At 43.1% G+C, this 20,661-nt stretch overlaps 1 protein-coding gene and 1 pseudogene across 1 annotated transcript in view; one reads left to right on the top strand and one right to left on the bottom strand.

The window, feature by feature from the left end:
• LOC102866956 (transmembrane protein 178A-like) overlaps window positions 1-2,665 on the top strand; it is a 98,056-nt gene extending 95,391 nt beyond the window's left edge. Inside the window, exon 4 of the mRNA XM_006882332.1 lies at window positions 1,717-2,665. Coding sequence (XP_006882394.1) covers window positions 1,717-1,958 — 242 coding nt within the window. The 3' untranslated portion in view covers window positions 1,959-2,665. The remainder of the gene's footprint in view (window positions 1-1,716) is intronic.
• Window positions 2,666-5,043: 2,378 nt separating this feature from the next.
• On the bottom strand, window positions 5,044-18,854 carry LOC102862211 (annotated as a pseudogene).
• Between the last annotated feature and the right edge of the window lie 1,807 nt (window positions 18,855-20,661).

The following is a 20,661-nucleotide window of genomic DNA, read 5'->3' as shown; positions in this document are numbered from 1 at the left end:
AGAGAGAGAGAGAGAGAGAGAGAGAGAGAGAGAGAGAGAGATTGATTGATTCAATGTGAAACTTGCTACTGTCAGTCCTTTCTACCCAGAACCTAAATCTGTGTCTGCTTCCTGGTTCCTATGGAGATCTACAGACAATTGCTAAAGATACCAAAGAAATCTTGCAGCACATTGTTCTCGTGACCGACCCCAGTTTGAGGAAGGGATATGATTTCTGTGTGGGACTCGTGTGGGACTCGGGACACAAGTGCAGCTTCTGATGCTGGATTGTGTACCAGTTTCTATTTCCACCACTGTCTTTCAGCCCAGCCGCTACCTCTTTCTATCCCTGGTCTATCTAGAAAGAGCGTCCTTGCGGGGTGGTGACGAGGAGTAGATCTGCTCCCTGCTTGGAGCGTCATGTGAGTCGCTCAGAATCCTGTGTTTGGGACTCATTCAACATTTGCCTCAGAGTTCTGATTTTCAGTTCTGGAAAGACAATTGTAGTTGTGTGTGTTGGCATTCAAAGTAAAATTTAAATGGCCTTCCTTCAAAGTGGTTGAAATATGTGGCTTCTTTCTTAACTGTTTTTTCAATCTCAAACTCCTAAGCTTAATTTACACTGTTTAAAAAAACAATTTGAAGGTTTAATACAAGTCAGTCTCTGTAACTTCAAAATAGATCTTGTCATTTGTAAAAACTCACTTAAAACATTTATAAGCCCAGTTGCCATCACACGGTCTCCCACTAGCAGCCAGCCTGTGGCTTTGTGGTGGAGCTGTGCTCCAAGGTGCTTTTGAGGTGGTAACTTTATGAAAGTAGATCACCAGGCCTTTATTCTGCAGTACTTATGGGTTTGCACCAGGGTTAGACAGACATATTAAATACCATGATAACGCCCAGCGAGAAAAGAAAACTAGTTCGTAAGAGACTTGAATTATTATAGGAAACTTTATCCTTTAAAATTCTTTATCATTGTTCTAAAAAAGCCACAGGGGAGCAGCACTTAAAAGCACAGATGCTAAAAGGTTAGTCGTTTGAACTCACTCAGTGGCTTTGTGGGAGAAATACTTGTGGATCCACTTGCATAAGTTACAGCCTCCAAAGTCATCATGAGGCAATTCTCCATCACATGGAATCACTGGGAGCCAGAATTAACTTGCTGGCACCATAAACACTGATTTTAAGAATGCAAAACAAAAATAAAGTCTATAACCAAATAAAAATACTACTCCAGTAAGAGAATTCAGAATAATTAAAGGTACCAGTATTTCTACATCTGTCTTTTTCATAAGGAGCCCTGGTGGCAGAGTGGTTAAGTGCTTGGCAGCTAGGCCAAAGGTCAGTGGTTTGAACCCATCAGCTGCTCCATAAACCCACCAGTGTGATCCTATAAAATAGTTTTTAAAACCCTATAGGATACTTAGTTATATTCTCATAGTTAGTGGCTATAGAATTTATTTTTGTTTTAATGCAGTTATGTGTCAGAATCCACAGCAATGGGCTATTGAGATTTTCCATCTTAAAGCTTTATCATTCTAGGATCTAGTATAATATTTGGTATTAGAAGTTGCCAATATTTTCTGAGTTAATTTAGGTAAAAGACTTATAGAATTTTATGTAATGGGAATGATAAAGTTATTGGCTCATCTGGTGTTCACAAAGGCCAATCTGGCATTTGCCTTGCAGCTGGCAACATTGTAACCAATCATTCTGTTCTCTTTATATTATTTATAGGCATATTTTGTACCATTTCCCTGTGCACGTATGCTGCCAGTATCTCCTATGATCTGAACCGGCTCCCGAAGCTAATTTATAGCCTGCCTGATGATGTGGAACATGGCTACAGCTGGTCAATCTTTTGCGCCTGGTGCAGTTTGGGCTTTATTGTGACAGCCGGAGGTCTCTGCATCGCTTACCCGTTTATTAGCCGGACCAAGATCGCGCATCTAAAGTCTGGCCGGGACTCCACGGTATGACTGTCTGCGGTCAAGTTCACTGCTGAGATGCCCAGCCAGAGGCTCCCGAGGGAAGGGGCCAGAACTCAAGTCAGGATTCCAAGCACAAAGTGATCAAAACATTCCAACCTGTTGCCTGCCAACCCTTCCTGGATGACTGATTGAAAATCATGCAAAACCTCTCAACCTTCCTAGGGACGTGAATACTGTGGATTAAAGTGCTTTAATGACAATGCTCTGTGTGAAGTGGGGAGCAGTGCCACGGAACACTTCTAAGCTTAGCAAAGGGAAACTCAGTGTGGTTTCCATTCATTTCAGAATGATTGTATATACCAGTCACCTGAGAGTCATTTCTGTTTGCAGAATGATTCATTCTAAAGAGAGTATGATTTTCTTGTCTTTGTACCATGCTTGTTAAATTTCAATGCAACATCTTCAGAACTTGTCCTGACGGTGTCCTGTTGCATCAGCACCACATCCTTGTGCATTATTTGTGGCTGTTGCTCGTCACAGGAAGATTCTTCTTCTGTTGCCTTATTATTATTATTTTTTAATTGAAGTCTCTTCTCTGTCTTTGTACTGGACTCAGACTCACAAGGTTACACAGATCAACCGTGTCGAAGAGCTATTCAGTGATACTATGCAGTATTGTTTGAAGACCTGTCTGCCGTTCCACCTTTCTCTTTATGTTAACGGGGTTTCTGCATTAAATGACTGCCTCCTTGTTATTCTGAGTGAGTCTTCCTGCGTCGCTCAGCTGTGTCCACAGGTCTCCCGACTTATACACCAGCCAAACTCATTGCTGCCATCTTGGGTTCCCTCACCTCACATGACCCTCCTCCCTCAGGTGTCTCAGACTGTAAGTGGCAATGGGAGGAGACTGCTCAACGTCCTCCCTTAGAGCTGCTGGTGTATTAGAACAGCCGGAGATAAATGTGAGTGGCCTTTTGGTCAGCAGCATGACTTGCTATGGGCAAAGCCACCCACCAGAGTCCTTTAGCTCTACTGACATAAAAGGAATCCGTTGTTTTAATAAGACTCTTAATCGCATTTACTAGTGACTTCATTTAGGTTATTTACAAGGGTCTCATGTAGTATCTGCATACTTGCTAATAAAAGACGTAGTTGTCTCCTTTTCTTTTTTTTACAAATATTTTGTTTATTTTAAAGAAGCTGGTACAAAAAAGGTCCATTTAAAACCCATATGCCTGACAAAAGAATACAAATAAAAGCAAAAGAGAGCAGTATATAGGTGTACACACGTCTGTGTGAATAATTTACTGCCAGTGAAATTGAGGACTTTTCTGAGATCTTTTGACAAGAATTTTAATGTTAAAATGTGGTGGCTCTTTCTTGAAGCCATCTCTGGAGTTCGTCATTACTCTCACCATATGTCATCGTGACCCCAGCCTGATAGTCCTCTTCTTTTGGTCCAGACCCTCACATAAGTTAATAAAAATAATTTTTCCACAGTTGAGTTCTCCGAAAAACTTCCATCTCCCACTGAAAGGCATAGTGAAGCAATCATGTATTAGAACTTCAGGCCAAGTAATTGGATAGCCATTAAGAACACTTGGCATTGGTTGATCTTATTTACCCTGCAAGCTCGAAAATGCACAGTCCTGGAAAAGGTGACCTTGCTGTGCACACAAGCAATTTTTTAAGAAGAAGAGGGCAATATGAAGGGGGCTGAGGTTTACTCACCAAAACTCAACACAATTAAAACAAACAGTAATAAATAATGAGCACTCTTGTTGTTATGTGCCCTCATGTTGCCTGTGACTCAGCGACCCTATGTACAACACCCTAAACCCTGCTCTGTCCTGTGCCAATCTCACTGTCTCCAACACACTTACCCCCACTACTCCAGTCACTGAATCAATCCACCTCATAGAGGGTCTTCCTCTCCTGCGTTGTCCCTCCACACTCCCAAGCATGATGTCCTTCTCCAAGGACCAGTCCCTCCTTGCAACATGTCCAAAGTATGTCAGACAAAGCTTCAGTATCTTTGTCTCCAAGGAGCAGTCTGGTTTAACCCTCTCCAGGATGAACCTGTTTGTTCTCCTAGCAGTCCGTGGTATATTCAATACTCTTCCAACACCATAGCTCAAAGGCATCAATTCTCCTTCTATCCTCCCTAGTCATTGTACAACTCTCTGATGCATAGCCAGTGATTGCGAAGACCATGGCCTGTATCAGACACACCTTAGTCTCCAGAGAGACACCATTGCTCTTCAGTACTTTGGAGAGGTTCCTAACAGTAGACTTTCCCATCACAATATGTCTTAATTTCCTGGCTGCTGGTGCCAAAAAAGCACTGTTGTTGTTGGTGTTGTTGTTGTTAAATGCCATCGAGTTGTAGGCGACTCTTATCGACCCTATGAATGGAAGTACCGAACACTTGTATAACTTTCTTCATTTCTCCAAGTTCATAGGGTTTCCAGGGGCAAGCTATTTTAGAAATGGATGCCACTCTTGCTTCTAAGCCTGTTTTAATCAGGAGCTCCACCAAACACTGTCCACCATGGGTGACCATTATCATATTTGATACATCAGTGTCATGGTGTTTAGCATCACAGCAACCACAAGTTACCCTGTACAGCAAATCTACAGACAAGTGCTATACCACTTAGAAGAATGTTTGACCAAAAACGATTAAAAGCAGGCCTGAGAGACATAGATTAAAATCACCCACCTTTGGCTTGGTAGCATAAGTTTCTGTCCCTTATGCCAACTGAGCTCTCTCTACTTGTTGTTGTTAAATGCCATCAATTTGTAGGCAACTCATAGTGACCCTATGAATGAAAACTAGAATTCAAAATACCAGATTTTTTTGAAGGTAGGTGCTAGTTTTCCATTCTTTTTTGAACACCACATTACAAAATAACTAGTATTAAAAATAAAAAACTGATTAAGTTGCTGAAGTTGTTGTTGTTGTTGTTGTTAAGTTGTAGACGACTCATAGTGACCTTGTGAATGAAAGACCTGAATACTTGTATAACTTTAATTATTTCTCCAAGTTCATAGAGTTTCTGGAGGCAAGCTATTTCAGAAGTGGATGGTACTCCTGCTTAAGAGAAAAGGGAGAAAAATTATTAAAGTATATCTAAATTGTTGAATGACCCCATGTTTGTTTCTGACAAATTTTAATTACATTTTCTTCCTCCATTCCCAGTTCTTTTGGAATGTAATTATCAATAATCTTCTGACCTTCAAGAGAATCCAAGTCAATTCATTAGAACCCCCAACCCACATCCCATCTTTTTTTTAAATATTTTTTATTATTATCATTATTCTTATACTAGTTTATTTCCCACATCCCATCTTTGACAGTATGATTCTTTGAGTTTCTTGAAGTGTGTTGTCTTTTTCACCTTGAAGTGAATCTCACGGCTATCTTGTCTGTTCAATGACTTTGAGTTTGATGTATTCTCCTTCTTCCTTGTCCCCCAAGTCCTCAGTTAAAGGTTTTGCCTCCTGGTCAGACACAGTGACAGTGGCTTCACCCCAAAGATCTCCTCAAAGCAGCAACCTCCAACAGGCACGGTCTCGCACCAGGATTTACAAATTCGTCTCAAAACACAACACCACACCACACCACACCATAGTTGTCTCCTCCTTAAACTTGACTATGACATTGTAAATTTTCTTTTCTCTCTCTTTCCCCCTTCCCCCCATTTTTTACCATCTGCCTGGTATAATGAGACTATGCCTGGAGAAGGACACCATGCTTGGAAAAGTGGAGGGGCGGTGAAAAAGAGGAAGCCCCTCAACGAGATGGAGTGAGGTGGTGACTGTAACAATAGGCTCAGTGACAGATGGTGGGCATGGCACAGGATCAGGCAGGGTGTTCTTCTGTTGTTCATAGAGTTGCTTGGAGTTGGGGCCCATTCAAACAACAACAGTGTGGTGTGTATGCAGTGATAAGGGTACATGGTCCCTGGCCTTGTCCCTAGACCTCCTGGCCTGTGGTTTCAATCTTGGCTGTGCATTAGATTTGCCCGGGAAGTTCTCCAGCAATGCCTGAGCTGGGCCAACCCCACACCAATTAACTCAGAATCTGCAGCTGGGTCTGGGCTTGAGTACTTTTGAGAAAAACTTGCTAGATCATTCTGGTGTGCAGTCAGGGTTGAGAGCTATAGTTGGGGTAATTAGAGCTGTGCTTATTGCCTTAGTTTCATAGACATCAAGTTGGTTTTAACCCATAGTGACCTGGATTTCTAAGGCTTGATGGGAGAAAACTGCCCATTTTCCCATGCAGAGTGGATGGTGGATTTGAACCCCTGACCTTTTAGTTAAGCATTACAACACATAACTAACCAGGCCACTGGGGCTCCTTCTTATTTTCTTAGTAGCCAACACCTATTCGGCATTTCCTGTGTGCCAGAAGAGGAGCCATGGTGGTGCATTGGCAACATGCTTGGTTGGTAACCGAATGGTCTGAGCTCACTGAGCTCTTTGGGAGAAGAGTGTGGCAATCTCTTACTATAAAGACTATATAGTCTTAGAAACCTATGGGGAAGTTCCACTAGAACTAGGGTATTGACTTGATGGCAAGGGGTTTATTTGGTTTGGCTTTTTATGTGCCAGGAAGAGCAGTGGTGGGTGATTTGGTGTAATTTGGATTCCAGCCCATGCACCTTGTGAGGAGCTACTACCTGTCCATCATTGGGACATGAGTGTTGCTATGATGCTGAGTAGCTGTTAGCGGTGCTTCCAGACTAAGATGGACCAGGAGGAGAAGCCTGGAAATTCACATCCAAAGACTAGCCAAAGAAAACACTGTAGATCACAGTGGAAAAGTGTGCAGGACAATCTGGGCAGTGCCTGTTGTTGTTAGATGTTATCAATTGAATATGACTCATAGTGACCCTATGAACAGCCATTCTGAACCCTGCCCTATCCTGTACCGTCCTCATCATCTCTGAGACACAAGCACACATTGCTGAAGTCACTGTGTCAATCCATCTCATTGCGGGTCCTTCTCTCCTTTGCTGACCCTCCATCTTTCCAAGCATGATGCCCATTCCAAGGAACAGCCTCGCCTTGCTACATGTCCAGAGTGTGAGAAACCAAGCTTCATCATCCTTTCTTCCCAGAAACAATGGGGACCAACAACTAGACGCCAGCTAACAACAGCGACAGAAGCGTGTTGGCAACTGGACTAAGTTTTTCCGAAATACTATTTCTTTTCATTCTCTCATAAACTCTAGGAGAGAGATACTGATTTTGTTGTTAAGGAAACTCAGCCACAGACCTAACCGTAGCACTACAGCTTCTCACTTTGTACCTTGAGCATAGAAGAGAGCTTTCCAAAAAAGAAAGAAAATTACTTCAACATCCGGCCACTCATGATAGAAAAAGACTTGAAACATTGGCTTCATTTCCCCCTTTTCAATCTTATGCCTATGAACAAGGCCCTGGTGCTGCCGTGGTTAAGGTACTCGAAAGCTGACCTGGAGGCTACCTCCCATGGATTGACTTGCTTGGGGTAGTTCTACTTTGTTTTAAAGGGCCACAATGAGTCAGAAACCACTTGAAGGCAGTGGGGTAGTTTTCCTGTGAGTGTGTATAGCACAAAAGTGAAAATTGTCCCAGGTCCCTTTATCTTTAAATGAAGGGGTGGCACTAGCTGCCCTCTAAACTTTCTCTCTTAACTCCAACATTATCCTCTGTTCTGTGAGTGTGATAAAGAGGCTTTATAAATACCGCATCCAGAAGAAAGACATTTTCAGATTTTCACTTAGTGAAGGTACATTTTTTTTCTTTATAAAAAAATTGATTATGAAAGAGGATAATGATAATGAGCGCTAACGACAGGCTGATTGCCCAGTGACCGGGTCCACATGTTGTCAGGTGGGGCTCTTTGGGAGCTGAGACAGCTGGATGCCCCGCTTTCACCCTGTGGGTGCGGCATGGCCGAGACTGGGGCGGGGGGGTGCTCCTGTCAGTCTCACAGGCCCATTTAATAAGCCAGTCCCTCTGGACGAGATCACAGAGACATAAAAAGGGGCAATTATTTTCATTTATTACTTATGTGGGAAATTCTCAAAGCAGGAGAGCTCTTTCTTTGAAGTCTTCTTTAAAGATTCCCCACGGAAGATGTCAAGACTCTCACACATTTATATTCCAGCCACTGAAGCAGTGTCTGAGTGAGAGACTTTTGAAGTCTCAGAGAAGTTTCTCAGGGGTTTGAGGTGAGAATGGAAGAAAGCCTCACAGTGACAGAAGGTTGAAGGGTTCACACACCAGAAAAGATTTGTCCAGAAGCCATTAGGATTCAAACGCCTGCTGGCAACAATGGAGCCTCCCCTGCCTTCCAACCAAAGCCAGTGCTGAGCAAGGAGTGATGCCCCAAGTTGCCTTGTTTGCTATTTGTTGTCACTGAAGAAAAAGCCCAATGTTGCCAGCATTTGGCCCCTAGTCCCTGGACTTCTCTTAAGGATATTCTCTTAATTGGTTTGTGAATGAACAAAGGGTGTTAGAAAGGCTGTAAAATATTGTAGGGGCAGAGTAATTTATTGTGATAATTTGTTTGTTCTCCTCTCTGCCTGCGTCCTAGTTGCAGGCATGCAGCCAGACTTCTGCCTCTGTTTGCCTCAGGGATAAAGCAGAAGTAGCTGAGCTCATTGAAGTCAGTCAGAGAATGCCTAGGAGGGATGCCACAGCCTAGAAGTGCTCAAAGGTGGCCCGGTTACAGACGCCAGGACAGAGAACATGTTGTTAGCAAGGCCCGATTTTGCTCTGAATGGTATTGGGACCTCACGGTGGCTATGAATTCTGGGACCCTGGTTCCAGTGGCTCTCATGCCCCAATTATAGTTCCAAAGCAGCAAAACCAATGAGCTGGAAAAGGCCATGCCTTACAAGAGTGAGGTTCCCTGTGGGAACCAGTGTGACCTTTGAGAGGCCCAAGGCCTTTGGCACAAGTGTGTGTGTGTGTGTGTGTGTGTGTGTGTGTGTGTGTGTGTCCCTAGTCATGGCTGACAGCAAATTCCTCAGGGCCTGCAAGATAAGACTCTAAGCACAAAACATAAAGTAAGTAGATTCACAGGAAAATGTTTAAATATGTATTTCCTAACCACGAGGGATTACAGACTGAGAATCCTGTCTAACTGCTATATGTAGACAACATTTACCTCTTCCAGCAAACACACTCACACATTTACCCCAAACCCTGGCAAGTCACGAGAATGATTTCTATGAACAGCCTCGTCCTCAGCATCTCAGGACTATTGTTTCCCTTTCCTTGAATTAATTTGCTGTATTAGAACTACCAGGGCCCTTCTGGAAGAAGCCTGATCTCTCCTCCTCTGGAGGACCACAGATAGTCAGAAGTCCACAATATGGAAGCCACTATAGGCTATAATCCCCCTGTGAATACTCATTATATAATTCGACAAATATTTACTGAATACCTGCTTTATGCCAGTCAATGAAACAAAACAGACATTTCTGCCCTTGAAGCAGCCTAAGCCCATTGCTACAGTCGATTCCAATTCATGGCCACCTCCTGTGAAACTTACAGTCCAGTAAAATGCAGTAAAGTACAAGTAAAAGGTTTAAATCACCCTTCCGGGACTTCAATGATTTCATAATTCCAGGATTAACATAATCCACACGGTTGCTAAAATAAGCTGCTTTTGAATTCGCTTCTATTGGTTGCGCATTTCACTTCATATCATGACTCATTATTGAATTTATCCTTGCAAAATAAAAAGCCTACATTATTAACTTTTGGTGTCAGATGGGGAGATTGTTATTAACTTTCGGTGTGGGGTGGGGAGATTGTCATGCTCAGATTTAAATTTCAAATGAGGAATATTAAATCCGAGCATGACAAAAGTCACATTAGAACACATTAGAATAGTGGCGTTGGTAGAGAATACTGAACATACCTGCAGCTGCCGGAAGAATGAATGTATCAGTCTGAGAATAAGTACAGCCAGGATGCTCCTTCGAGGGAGGGTAGTGGGACTGCCCCAGTTCCTTCAGCCCCACTTCATCAGGACAGACCCCTTACTAGAAAAAGACCTCGTGGTTGGTTGGGAGAAGGGCCTACAAAAAGCCTCAATGATATGAATTGATGCGGTAAGCCATGCAAAGGACTCAAATGTACCAATAATCAGGAACATGGCACAGACCTGGGCAGTATTTCATTGTGTTACACAGAAGGTTGCCATGAGTCAAAGTGGACTTGAAGGTAACTAACAACAGAGCAGGTCAGCCTTAGTTGCCTGAGCTCAGAGAGGCTGACGTGGAAGCAGGATGCAGGAGAACCAGACACATCAAGGCAGGCACGCCAATTCAAGTAAACTACCAGATGGAGCTCTGGTGGCCTAGTGGTGAGGAACCACACTGCCAACCCAAAGGCACATGGCTTGAACTCACCAGCTGCTCCTCGAGAGAAGAAAGAGCACTCTCGTGTGACTTACAGCCTCTGAAGACCCACTGGAGGGTCAACTACGAGTCAGCGCTGACTCAGGGTCCATAACAACCACCTGATGGAAGTGTGTGTCAATGCCCAGGGCACTGCCTCAGGTGACCACACCATCCTCCTCTGCCTGATGCACTGGCTTTTTCAAGTGTGGTGGTGGTGTGCTCTCTCGAATCTGTTCTAATTCACAGCCGCCCTAGAGGACAGAGCTGCCCAGGGTGCTATAGGCGGTATCTTTAGAGTAGCAGGTTGCCAGGCCTTTTCTCCTGTTGAGCTGCTGATGAGATCAACTCACTAGCCTTTACTTTTGGCTAGTAACCTAGTTATGCAGATGACAGAACCCTGCTTTGCTGAAACTGAGGAGGACCTGAAGCGCTTGCTGCAGAAGGTCAAGTTCTATCGTCTTCAATATGGATTGAAGCTCAAGAAAGAAAACAAAGATTCTCACCACTGGGCCAATTGAATGGACTTAACAGCAGATGAATGGAGAGGAGATTGAGGTTGTTACAAGTTACAACTTGCGTGGCTCCACAATCAACACTCTTGGCACCAGCAATCAGTAAACCAAAATACATATCGCTCTGAGAAAATCTGCTGTCAGGGACCTCTCCAGAGGACTTGAGAAGCAACAGTGTTAGTCTAGAGCACTTGATTCAGGCCATGATCTTTTCAATTACTTGCTATGCATCAGAGAGCTGTACAATGACTAAAGGTGACAGAAAAAAAGAATTGATACCTTTGAGTTGTGGTGTTGGAGAAGATTATTGATCATAGCAGGGACTGCCAAGAAAACAAATAGGTCTGTCTTGGAGAGTGTGAAACCGAATTTCTCCTTGGAGGCTAGGATTTTGAAGCTCCACCTCACGTATTTTGGGCATGTGACCAGGAGTGGCCGATTTTTGGAGAAGGACATCATGCTCAGAAGGGTGGAGGTTCAGCACAGGAGAGGATGACCCTGGATGAGATGAATTGATACAATAACTTGGGCAATGGAGGTAGATGTGTCAGAGTCATTGAGACCGGCTCAGGACAGGGCAGGCATCAGAGGTACAGAGGGTCACTAGGAGTCACAGGTGAATTGATGGTGCATAGCAACCTTAGTAGCCTAATGCTTAACCGTTTCATTCCTTTTTTAAAAATTTCCAAATGTACTACACTTCTTTCCCTTGTTCCCTGACCAGTTATGTGGCACATACAAATGGTTCACAGGCTCTCCCAAAATGGACACAATCTTGTCCAAGTGTCTGGTACACAGTTGTGAGGCGTCATGGAGTCCCCTACATCTCATAGTGACCCTATGAGCAGGTCAGACCACACTCTTGCACTCTGTGCCATCCTTACATCTCATCCAGGGTCAAGCCCATTGCCGGAGCTGCTGGGTTGAGTCATCTTGTTGAGGGGCTTCTGTTTAAGAGCACACAGTAGGTACCCTTAAATAGCTGTGGAATAAATGAATTCAGAGCCACGGAGATAAACTCTCATCTTCCATGGACAGAACTTACTCCCATAGCACCAATTTCAAGGACCCCATAAAAATATACAGTAGTGTGAGGAGGCTAAATGGAATGAGAATATAACTTGGCAGGCAAGTAAGTCTCACTGGAATAATTAAAGGGACTATTAACCCAAACTAACCCAGACATAACTTGAAATGTGTTATAAACTAAGTGTATGGAACATTTATTTAATGGCTCAACATTATTAAGTTAGTAACCTCAATATGGTTCTACACCTCAATTTAAAGCCTTCCCATTTATGTGCAGTATGTTTTAAATCTCTAATTGGAATTCTGAAATGAAAACTTCAGAGACGGTGTCCTCCGAAGGCGAATTGTCTACACTGACCAAGAACCTTTTTACTTTGAATCTCCATTTCTCATAGGAGTCCTGTCCTTGTTAAAAAGTTCTTGCCGTGGGACAGGCCCAAATACCTGAGGAGGCTTAGGGCACCCAGCTGCTCACAAGAAACTCTCTTCTTCCTGGGGATTGGCCTGTTGGATACAGTCCCTCTCCCTTGGGCAACCACTGCCAGATTTCTCACTGATTATTTGAAAAGGAAGGAATTTGAGTGGCCTAGTGGGTAAGGGGTTATGCTCATCCCAAAGGAATGCATCTTGAATCCACCAGCTGCTCCATGGGAAACAGATGGGCAATCTTGTCTTATGTGATTTACTGCCTCTGAAAACCCACTAGAAGTTCAGCTATGAATTGGTTCCTACTTGACGGCACACAACAACAACAACAATCACCACCATCAGGAATATCTGTCTGTGCTCACAGAAGGAAAAAGAGAACTGATTGACTATAAAAGAAACGCTTTTTTGCTTTTATTTTTTCTTTTTCTCTCCCCTTTGGCATTCACTGTAAATATTTACTGCTGGTTTGATGTAGAGTGCCAGGCTGCACATTGTCCTCTCTGAGGTGACTGTTTTGCAGATGGGAAGTGAGAGGAGAGAGGGTGGCTGCAGTGGAGAGTAGTGGGTGGTGCAGACAAAGTTGCACACATAGGCAGAGTCTTAGGAACCGTGAAGGGTCTGGGTTTTGTTCTGGCTCTACACGGAGCTCTGGTGTCTTAGTCCATAGGGCACGGCACTGCTAACGCTCTTAGAACGAGCCTCTCTGTCAAATCCACTAACAGCTCCAAGGGAGAAATATAGACAATCTCCTTCCCCCATGGGGGTTACAGCTTCAGAAACCTAGTGGACATGCAGCTATGAGTTAGTGATTAGGTTTCTGAGACAAAGCAATTAAGGGATTTCAAGAAGGACGATAATGTAATCTGATTGGCACTTTAAAAATATCAACCCATTGCTAGATGGAGAATAAACTGGAGGAGATCATGACTGTAGGCTAAGAAGCCAGGGGATGAAGCATGTTGCAGGAATTTAGGAGACATGATGGCAGCCTGAACCAAGATGATGACAGTGGAGATGTATCAAAGTGGGTAGATACATGTTAGGGGTGGAATTGATGAGACTTGCTGGTAAATTGGAAGATGCAAAATAAGGAAAGAATCTTAATATAAATGACTCCTAAATAAATACAAAACCTATACTTGGTCTAGGAAGCAGTTCTCAGAACAGTGCAAGGAAACACTGCATGGCTCAATATCAGGAAAGGAGTGTGGCAGGGATGCATCTGGTTTCCATACCTTTTCAATCTATATGCAGAATAGATTATTTGGGAAGCAGGGCTTTATGAGGAGTAATGTGGCATCAGGATTGGAGGTAGACTCATCAATAACCTACGTTTTGCAGATGACACAACCTTGCTTGCTGAAACTGAAGAGGACCTAAAGTGCTTGTTGCAGAAGGACAAGGACTGTAGCCTTCAATGTGGATTGAAGCTTTACATCAAGAAGACAAAGATTCTCACCACTGGGCCAATTGGCAGCACCATGATGGAACGTAGAAGAGATTGAGGTTGTTAACAATTACAGCTTGCTCGGCTCCACAATCAACACTCTTAACACCAGGAGTTAGGAAATCAAAAGATGATTTGTATTGGGAAAATCTGCTGTCAGGGACCTCTCCAGAGAGCTGAAAAGCAACGATGTCAGTCTTAAGATTAAGGTGCACATAATCCAGGCTATGTTATTAGCAATTACTTGTTATACTTCAAAGAGCTGGACAATGACTAAGGATGACAAAAGATTTGATGCCTTCATATTGTGGTGCTGGAGAAGAGTCTTGAACATACCATAGACTGCCAAGAAAACAAGTAGGTCTGTCTTGGAGAGGGTGAAACCAAGTTTCTCCTTGGATGGTAGGATTTTGAAGCTTTGTCTCCTTGGAGAAGGACATCATGCTTGGAAAGGTGGAGGGACAGCACAGGAGAGAAAGAACCCGGATGAGAGGAATTGATACAGTGACTGAGGCAATGGGGCTTGGTGTGTCAGAATTAGTGAGACTGGCTCAGGACAGGGCAGGGTTCAGAGCTGCTGTACATAGCATCGGTATGGGTCGCAGGTAACTCGGCGGCACGTAACAACAACTAATAAATGTTTTAGTTAGTTTTCTAAGGAAACCATGGTGCTCCTAGTAACAAAAAAGGGGATGTAATAACTTGGGGGTGGGGGGAAGAGAAAAGAAAAAACCCTCTAAATTCATCAACTCACTGTTAGGTATAAAAGCACTTCTCTTCATTGAATAGAGCCTGGGTTGAAGAGCTGTGTCTGAGAATATGATTCAGTGGCCCAAATATTCCTTTACTTTTGTAGATCAGACTGCTAACCTATCTCTCCTTGATTTCTGGTTGTTTCCCAGACAGTGTTTATACCAGGGCAGGTAAGGAAGAGTCTGTTTGAGTTCCAGCTTGATCAGATTAGCAGTGAAGGAAGAATCCTGTGCAGGCAAAGGGAAAATAGTGCAGCGACTAGGAACAAATGGCATGTTACGCCTGGGCCATCCCTTGCCTAAATCATGCCTGATGGACCACTTTCTTTGCTAGTTAAACAATTCTCTTTTCTGGAGAGCACCGAGGAGTTTGCGAATCTAGCCTAAACCCATTGCCACTGAGTTGATTCTAACTACTGACAACCTCAGGTCCCTGAGAGCAGAACTCTGTGTCAGAGGCCTTCTTGGTCATAATGTCACAGGAGCATATCTCCAGGCCTTTCCCCCTCTCCACGCTATTTTATTTTATATTACTTAGCATGCAAAAATTCATATACACTGTTCATCATTCATGTACCCTTCCTACATTCACATTGTGGTTCAAAGGATCACACATGTACATTGTGTCTTATAAAATTAAGCACCATTGATCTATGTCTACGATTACTCCGTCTTTTCAGGTCTCCATTGGATCTGTCCTAATTCCTTCATACCCACCCCTCACCACTCACCAAACTCTGTTATCCTAGTGATTTCCTCTCCCTCCCTACCCGCTGTGCCCTTGCCTGCCTCTTACCCTTTTGGCCTTTTATACACATTTTACTATTATCCTTCTACTTTTCTTTTTAAATTTTTTTAAAAACATTTTTTGCTGGTTTATTTACAGAATTTGTATACATTGTTTTCACACATACCCCTCCATTCACCAAATTATGATTAAATACTTCCCCCAGCCTTCCCCCTCTGTTCCCACCCGTGCCCCCCTTGGACCTAAATACTCCTTCTACAATAATGGTCTTATATAATATTTGTCCTTATAGGACTGAGTTAGTTCACTCAGCATAATGCTCTCTAGACTTTCCCATGTTTTATAGTATTTTACAAAATTGTTGCCCCTTAGTTCTGCAAAGTATTCCATTATGCGAATATTTCATGATTTTGCAATCGTTTTGTTGGTTGATGGACATTTGGGCTGTTTTCCTTTTCTTGCAACTGTAAATAGCACTGCTATGAATATAGGTGTACAAATCTCTGTAATGGGATATTCTAAAAGTTAAGTCCTTTCGTGCTTCAAAATCTTTCCCCCAGTAAGGTGAAAACAAAACCTACAGACTGGGGAAAAACATTTGACAGTGCCATCTCAGACAAACATCTCATAACGAAAGTTTACAGAATTCTACAGGGCCTCCACAAGGAAAAGACTACAAGATGGGCAAAAGACATGGAAAGACCTTTCACAGAGGAAGACATTCATATGGCCAACAGACACATGAAGAAATGCTCAAAATCACTGGCAATCAGAAAGATGCAAATCCCAAACCACAATGAGATACTATCTCACCTCAGTAGCAGTGGCAAAGTTTAACAGAACAGCAAGTAATAAATGTTGGAGAGGACATGGAGAAATTGGAACACTTATGCACTGCTGGTAAAATTGTATAATAGTATAAACACTCTAGCAGGCAGTTTAACCCTTCCTCAAAAAGTTGAACAAAGGAATTCCTTATGACTCAGCGATTACACTGCTGGGAATATACCCCAAGAAACATAGAATTGAGACACAGAGATTTGCATACCTATGTTCCAGGATTTTTCCTTGCAGCATCACTGCAAGAAAAAACAAATCCTAAACCTTTAGGCTGGTTGTTCATGTTATGTATCATTGAGTTGGCTCCAATTCATAACAGCACTATGTCCAGAGAACAGAACACTGCCCTATCCTTCACCATCCTCATAAGCTTGCTTAAGCCCATTGTTGCAGTCACTGTGTCACTCCGCTTTGTTGATGGTCTTCACGTTTTCACTGACCCTCTACTTATCCAAGCAAGACGTCCTTCTCCAAGAGCGCACAGAAGCCTCGTGATGGCTCCCCTAGATCCTGACAGAAATATCCCCAGGGCTCCCCTGATATTCCCCAGAGCACACAAGTCTACCACGGTGACAGCCTGATCTCAAGCTCAAAGCCTTTCATTCTGGATTCATGAAACACCTTGTATTTCTCTCTCCATGTCTGTGCCTGTCAGTCAAGTCGACTGTGATGAACACATAAATACCTGCCTTAGAAACTTGGCCATGGCTGAACAGAATACCATTCCTCCGTGGGTGCAGGGAGCTTCAGACACATTCCTCACACGTACAGCACATCAAGCCTCATCATATTGGTGGAAGCGGTTAGGCATAATAACTCAGAACAAGTCCAAGTAGCTGAATGGATTGTTGAAGACTTCTCATTCCACTTCTAAGGCCTGTTTTTCCATTGGTTAAATCTGAACTCTATGTTGAGTATAGACACACACACACACACACACACACACACACCCTTCTGCTTTAAAGTATTTGACCCTAAGAGAAGGGCACTTCACCCTACACTTTTCTGTCAATTTCTTTATTTCCTTAACTTTTATAAATGTTAAATATTATCAACAAAAGTTTGAAAGAAGCTCTGCTTCTCAAAGTCACCTACAGTCTGTCACTTGACATTGACAAGTGAAGAAACTATTGGTGAAGAAACGAAGGCTCGTGGAAGTTTAATAACTTTCCTTAAGGTACTGAGTGGGGAGCTCGGATGGCTTCGTGGTAACGAGTTCTGTTGCCAGCTCAAAGGCTCGTGGTTCAAATCTACTAGCTGCTTCATGGAAGAAAGATTGTCAATCTCCCATGCAGTTTACTGCCTCTGAAAACCCACTAGAGGATCAGCTATGAGTAGGTGTTGACTCCACAGTACATTATAACAACAATGAAGTAATGAATAATAGGGTCAAAGGTTGCTCAGTGACATAATTCTCACCTTCCTGTGAGTGAGCTGGGTTCGAATCCTGGCCACTTCCTCTGCTGTCAGCACCAATCTGTCAGTGGAGGATTGTATGTTGCTATGATGCTTCAACTGGCTTTATCAGAGCTTGCAGACTGAGATGAAATAGGAAAAAGGCCTAAAAATACACTCCCAGAAATCATCCACTAAAAATGCTGTGGATCTTGATGGTCCGGCCTGTAAGGGGGAGGGTGCAGGACTGGGGGGTGTTTCACTTCATCATGTGAAGGTCACCAGGTGTTTGGAATGACTTGACAAGAGCAGCAGAGACACTCCAGAGTCCCCACGGCATCCACGTCCACTGTGAACCAAGCAGGCAGCTCTAATCATTTCTGCACTTATTTCTCAGGACAGGTTCACATTCTACCCATTTTCTCATGGCTTCCCTTGAGAGGGAACCATTCTGCAGTCTTTAATCAAGCAGCTCCATTTCCAAATCGAAGCACACACTGCCCTTTGCAATTCTGTAAAGAACGCCAGACCTATTTTTATGAGCACGGAACCATCTCCATACATGACTGACCTTCACGAGACCCTGTAATCGACAGTAGCCTAAAGGTATGACAGCCGTTTTCATTACCTTCTTGGCATTCCTCACCCCAGAACATTTTGAGAAGTCCCCATGTCACCAGAGCTGCTCAAAGATTCATATTTAAATGGAGCGGGCCTCCTTCTTTGTCCTGCAAAAGCATCTCCGATGTTTTTTTCTTTTGAAAAAAAATATTAATTATTCTGAAAAGGAGGCAGCCTAGTCTTGCGGTTAGAAGACAAGACAGGAAGGAACTCAGGGCCTCAGGAATCTGAATCCTTGCTCCAGGATTGTTTGGAAATGCGATCCTCAAGATCAATCATCCCTCTGACCCAGCGGAGATGCGCAGGAATGATGTCCCTCCCAGGGACGCTGACAAGGACCATGTGTTTATGGAGCGCTTTGAACACCTCCATAAACTTTTATTTTCTTTACTCAAGGTGTATGTGAACTGATTTTAGATATATAGCATATTAAATTATGCAAACAACGGATGTTGTTTATTTAGCCAACTGAGGTTGAGTCAATACAAGGACACTTTCCAAGTTTTGTTGCTTAAGATTTTTTTTTTTATTGAGTAGCAAGGAGAGTACTTTATTTTTTTTTTTTCTCTGAGAGGTTGATTATTATGCATTGCCTTAAAAAACCCAAACAAAACAAAAAACAGAAAGAACTTCTAGGCAGCCTGGAAGGTGGAAGCCGACTGGAGTCACCATCCTTGGTGACATTCGCGGAGATGTAGACCCGAAGCATTAGTCCAGCATCCCTCAGCCAGTCCCTGGCAGGGTGTCTAACTTCCCAGCGCATGAGCTAACGAGATTACGAGGTCAACGTAAGGGAGCCTCTGTATTCCTGCATGCAAGTCAACGAAGTGTCTGCCTCTGCTTTATATGCGTCAGCTGTAACTACAGTAAATCGCTATCCTGCCAACATGTTTCTAAAATAAAATGGACTCTGGAATTGAAAGGAAACCGACTGTGAAAGGTAATCTAGGGGAGATAACACAGGTGATTAATGCAGCATTGATTCAAGGGATGAGCTAGTTCTGAAAGAATTTTTCAAAATAAAGTAATGGTGTAAAGAGAGTTCACGGAGCAGGGAAACTGTTTTCGGGACAAAGGAAGTTCAAGTGAGGACAGAAGTGGGGTGAGTTGGAGTTGGGGGGCTTTGGGAGGCTGCACAGGAGAGCTGCTCCTTCTCACACAGAGACTGTGGGAGCCAGCCTGGAGAGCACAATGGGTTAATAGGAAATTGAGTAGAATTTCATTATTTTTTAAAGCAATCAGCCTGTGGGTCTGTGATATGCCTACATAATCAAGAAAGGTGCCACAGAAAATGTCAAGCTTTTACCTAGTAACGAGTGAGCAGCTGGTTCTGGGCTGCGTAATTCCACACATGCTCGTCTCTAAAAAGGAAAAGAGTAACTTCCTTCAGCAGGTAACAGCTGAAGATCCCCCCCCCCCCTTTTTATTCCTTGTGACATTGGAATGTGTGGATTCGGTTAAACCGAAGGGGAAGTGTTGACATGCCAGACCTTTCCAGCTCTGTTCCCATGGCTGGCAGATGGCCATGTAGTTAAGGTGGCCTGTGGAGGGGTTTGTGGAGTGTGGAGCAATGTTGAAGGAGAGAGGAGATAAGGAGATGAAGCATCAGAGAGTTAGGCTTCCTGCCTTTGCAGAACAGATTTGCTTCCTCATAGCCTCGGTTCCAAGGTCACCTTTCTTGCGAATTTCAGAAGCTCATGGGTGTTTCCACACCAGAGCCCTGTGTGGTTTCTTGAGGATGTTTCCACACCAGAGCCCTGTGTGGTTTCTTGAGGAACAGGTAATTAATTAGAAAATGGTTCTGGGCCCCCAGTGAGAATCAAGACCTCTTGTTATGTAAATGGAAATTTGTACACCAATGTTCATAACAGCATTATTCACAATCTCAAGAACATGGAAACAGCCCACATATCCAACCACAAAGGAATGGATTGAGAAGTGGTGGTACATTCTTACAAGGAATACTACACAGCACGCAGGAACAATTTACTTTGTAAATTACTACCTAACTTGGGAGGAACTGGAGAACATTATGCTGAATGAACTAACTCAGTCCCACAAGGACAAATATTGTCTAAAACCATTATTGTAAAATGAGTATGAGGATCCAAGGCAGAGGGGAGGGTGCAAGCAGAGGGATGAGGATGGACGATGCAATGGTGCGTGTGTGTGAAGAAAATGGGAACAGTCTTTAGTGGAAAAAATGTATTCAAACTTTACAAATAAATCATTATATATCTATATATATCTATATCTATATCTATCTATCTATCTACCTACCTATATATCTATAGATATATATATCTATATATATCTTGTTATGGCTTGAATTTGATGTTTCAGTCCTAATCCCAGGTACCTCTGAAAGTGACCTTCATTAGGGAAATAGGATCTTATTTGCAGATGTTATCATAAAGATGTCATACTGGAGAAAAGTGGATCCTAATCCTAATGATTCCTTCTAAGTAGCATCTTATAGAAAGAGGAGTAGGACCATTTGAACCAGCAGTTCCACTACTGGGAATATACCCCGAAGAGACCATAACTGACATCCAAGCAGATATATGCAC

The sequence above is a fragment of the Elephantulus edwardii genome, unplaced genomic scaffold, assembly GCF_000299155.1.
Source record: "Elephantulus edwardii isolate Elephantulus edwardi_28Jun2011 unplaced genomic scaffold, EleEdw1.0 scaffold00019, whole genome shotgun sequence".
NCBI classification, from domain to species: domain Eukaryota; kingdom Metazoa; phylum Chordata; class Mammalia; order Macroscelidea; family Macroscelididae; genus Elephantulus; species Elephantulus edwardii.
Note: the sequence above shows the minus strand (reverse complement) of the source record. Positions and strands in the feature narration are given on the sequence as shown.